The sequence below is a fragment of the Habropoda laboriosa genome, unplaced genomic scaffold (genome assembly GCF_001263275.1).
Source record: "Habropoda laboriosa isolate 0110345459 unplaced genomic scaffold, ASM126327v1 scaffold127, whole genome shotgun sequence".
Lineage (NCBI taxonomy): Eukaryota > Metazoa > Arthropoda > Insecta > Hymenoptera > Apidae > Habropoda > Habropoda laboriosa.
Window position 1 is genome coordinate 6422 of NW_017100222.1, and position 3904 is coordinate 10325.

At 53.9% G+C, this 3904-nt stretch overlaps 1 protein-coding gene across 1 annotated transcript; it reads right to left on the reverse strand.

Moving 5' to 3' along the window:
• Positions 1-487: 487 nt before the first annotated feature.
• On the reverse strand, positions 488-1615 carry LOC108571046. The gene is made up of 2 exons (XM_017933016.1): positions 1010-1615; positions 488-946 (listed from the first exon to the last, which is right to left on the reverse strand). The coding sequence occupies exons 1-2, from the start codon at positions 1613-1615 to the stop codon at positions 488-490; spliced, it is 1065 nt and encodes a 354-aa protein (XP_017788505.1).
• Positions 1616-3904: the final 2289 nt, after the last annotated feature.

Consider the following 3904-nt stretch of genomic DNA (forward strand, 5'->3'; position numbering starts at 1 on the left):
TTTATGAAAAAATTTTTCTTCCTCCTCCAGATTTCTCCTCTCCTTTTCCACCAATTTCTCCATAACCAATTTAAAAGCCTTCCCCACGGATCCGCATCCACAGTACTTATCATCTCCCTCCTCCCAGCAAAATCGCCCACAAAGAAAGAGAACTTCTATTCTAAGTGAGCATTCGACATTATCTTGAGCGCGGCCTCGTCCGCGATATTCGATATTGTTAAATACCAAATGCGGTCCAGTCCGCGATAGTCGATATTAAAAATAAAGTGCGATCACCTCGCAACATCAACCAGTTGGCACATACGTGCAATAATCACCAACACCAACCCGACCTCCTAATACTACGAAGCGCGGGAAGCTGCGTTAACAAACTGTTCTACGGAATTTACACTAGTAACACAGTTGTCTACATAAAAACCTTTTAATAGTTTTAAAATTTTCTGTTTGGAGAATCTGGCATTTGAATTATCTAAAGATTCGACCAGCGCTATAAGACGGAAGTCACAAGTTTGATGAGATTTGCACCCTTTCCCAAACATTCATTCAAGGATGGAAACTGGCGCTCCTTGACTGAAGCGTCGAACACTGGTCTTATCCTTGTAGTACTATTTTCCTTGATGTCGTGACGATATGGCAAATAGTGAGCCCAATTATTCGCTTCCTTCTCCGGGACGCGCTCAACGATGCCCTCTGCAAGCGAACTTTCGAAAATTGAATTGTACTCCGCGTAGAGACCTTTCGTTTGTAATTTCTTGACAGTCGATTGAAGGCGACGAATAGCCATATCTTTATTGTTATTCAAAACAGTATGATTTTCTAACCATGGCAGTCGCACCTCATAACGACCTTCTTTATTCAACTTTACTGTTTTTAAGAAATCCTTCCTTACTTTCTCTTCGTGCTCCTTCTGTGTTTTAGTTTCGATAGTCTTTAATACCTGAACCATCTAATGTCCATAAATCTTCAAATTGTTGCTTCTTACAAACATGGAAATCGCGATCAAAGTTACGTCTTCACGCTTTTCAATTACGGGCACTGCGCCCATGAGAGTCCATCCTAACAGGGTTTCTACAGCCACTAATCCGCACTCTAATATCTGTCTTCGGCCGGTTAATAATTTACCGGCAATGCCGGCTTCTATGAGAATCGAAACCGACAGAACGCCATTGTTCACATCCATAATTTTGATATTTAATTTCTGTAACTCTTCAAGCCATATTACACTCTTGATCGATGAAATCTCCCCACAAATAACCGTTTGTCCCAGCGCGGATAAATTACACGCGTAGCCATCGTCCAAGCTTCTTAAGTGCACCACATATTCTTTGTGGTTCAGTGTACCTGATTTTTGTCCACCGAAGGAGTGCGTCATTTGTCGTTCAGCAGCTGGTTCATATCCCACCAGGGCCGCTGCATCTTCCGTGATGTACGATTTCTGTGATCCGGTGTCAATAATTACGCGAACAACAGTCTCATTATTTCCTTTTCGCAATTTAACGTTTAGTATTTGCATAAAAACTTCCGGATCGCTACAAAGACTAGCTAAACTACATTTATTTTTTACAGTTTCAGTATTTTTAGGTTCACTTTCCCGCTTTACCATTTCTGGACACATAATAACTACGTGTCGACGGGAGCACCATGCACATTTCGCATGAACGCGGCACGTTCTAAAACCATGACCTTTTTTATTTTTTTAACGCGGAGGAAATCTTCAAAAGACACTCCGCCTCCCCCGGGGGAGGGAGGCGGGGTAATGTGGAATTCTTACCCATTAAAACCTCCGCGGTGGTCCTCGTCGGGCACGCTGGGGAGAGCCGCGGGAACTTTGTATGACTTCCGCAGCTCTCCCCGCACCTTGGCTTGCACCCCGACATCGGGGGAAGACGTGATTACACTATCACCCCTTCCCCAATACTCCGCCCATAGGCTCAGCGGCGCTGCCCCGTACCTGGGGAGTCGCCTTGGGAGGGGTCGGGCCCCCGCCTGACCCCTCGCGGCCCGTTGTGCTCCTAGTCCGGAGGACGAGGCACTCGCCTCCCCGATCTTCCTCGAGGGAGAATTTACCTTCCTGTCTCTCTCGGCGGGCTCCTTCTGCAGCATCACGTGCTCGTAGAAGGAGGCCGCGCCTCCCAGGACCTCTCGCTCGCCACTATGGCCCTGACTAGGGTCGGCGGCGAGAGATCCTGGCCGAACTCCGACACCAAGACCCGGCGCTCCTACTCCCACGCGGAACACTCCGCGAGGATGCGTTGCGCCGAGCCCCGGTGTCCTCCCTCACAATGATGGCATCCATCTGTCACCTCTTTGCCGATCCGGTGCAGGTGTCCGAAGCATCCGTATCCGGAGAATACTTGGGTCACGCGATACGTGAGCCGCCCCCTGCCGCGGTTCACCCACTCGTCGAAACTGGGGTTAACCGCCCCTACGGCGCGCTGGCCTCCCTTTCCTTCCAAGTGCTCCTTCCACTTGGCCAGCACGCCTTGTTGGGACTGGCGCCTCATCACTTCGACCTCTGACGCCGACGGGATCGCCCCGCCCCGGCGGAGTTCGCGAAGACGCCCATACACTTGGGTGTCTCTCTCCGCCAGGAGCTCGAACAGGGTGAGACTCGCCAGCGTCATCACCGCCTCGTAGGAGATCGTGCGGTACCCGCGGGCGATCCTGATAGCCATGACCCTTTGAAGTCGGCGCAATTTAGTTAAACCACGCCGACTGGCCACCAGGTCGCCCGCCCACACGGGTGAGCCATACATACTCATACTCCGCACGACTCCCTTGTAGAGGCGGCGAACCCACTCGCTAGGTCCCACGAGATTTGGAAGGAGGTGGTCCAATGCTGCCGCCGCCCTCTCCGCTCGGGGGAGAATTTGGTCGAAGTGTTCTTCGAAGCACCAGCGGCTGTCCAGGTGGAGGCCGAGATACTTCATCGTACCTCCGTCCGGACCGACGACACTCACACACGCGCAACCAAGACTGGGGCGGCTCCCAGCCCCGAGGCCCGTTGTAGAACCACAGGGCCTCGGTTTTGCTGCAGGCGACGTTAAGCCCCAGTCCCCGGATCGACGTGACGACGGATGCCACCCCCGCCTCAGCGAGGCGGATGGTCCTGCCTACTTCCCGCCCGGCGGCGAGCACGAACGTGTCATCCGCGTAACACGTCAGCGCTACACCGCCGGGCAGGTTGGCCCGCAGAGCGAAGTCATATCCAACGTCCTAGAGCAGTGGTCCCAAAACCGACCCCTGCGGGGCGCCGCGACTCATCTCCCTCCAGATTACTCCGTACCGGCTCTGGAACTCCATTCACCTGTCGCTCAGGTAGCTCCCGATTACCTTCCTCAGATAAGGCGGCGCCCGCTTAGTAACAAGCGCCGCCCTTATGGTCCCCCAGGGGACGGTGTTGAAAGCATTGACGGTGTCGTTAGACCCCGCCCCTGGAGATGGCCGAGTCTGACAGGGCACGAACCCAGTGGATCGCGTCCACCGTGGGTCGGCTCCGCCTGAAGTTAAACTGGCACTTGGCCAAATCGGGACCCCGTCGCGACAGGTGGCTGGAGAGGAGGTAAGCTATCACCTTCTCGGAGAGCCTCCCCACCTCATCCATGAGTAAGATGGCCCGGTACGCGGAGGGAGACTCCGCGGGTCGTCCGTCCTTCTTTAACAGGACCATCCGCCCCATCTTCCAGGGGGTGGGAAACATCTCCTGCCTGAGACATTCGCTGAATAGCCTCGCCATCCTCTCGCCGAGGACGCTCTGGGCCAAGACCAGGCCATTGCTGGGAACACCACCCGGACCCGGGGCCTTTTTACCCCGGGCCTTAAGGCGCTGCACCGCATCTGCAAGCTCCTCCTTCGTCACCCCCAGGTCGGCGGACCATTCCATCTGGTCCGCTCCCGGATCGGG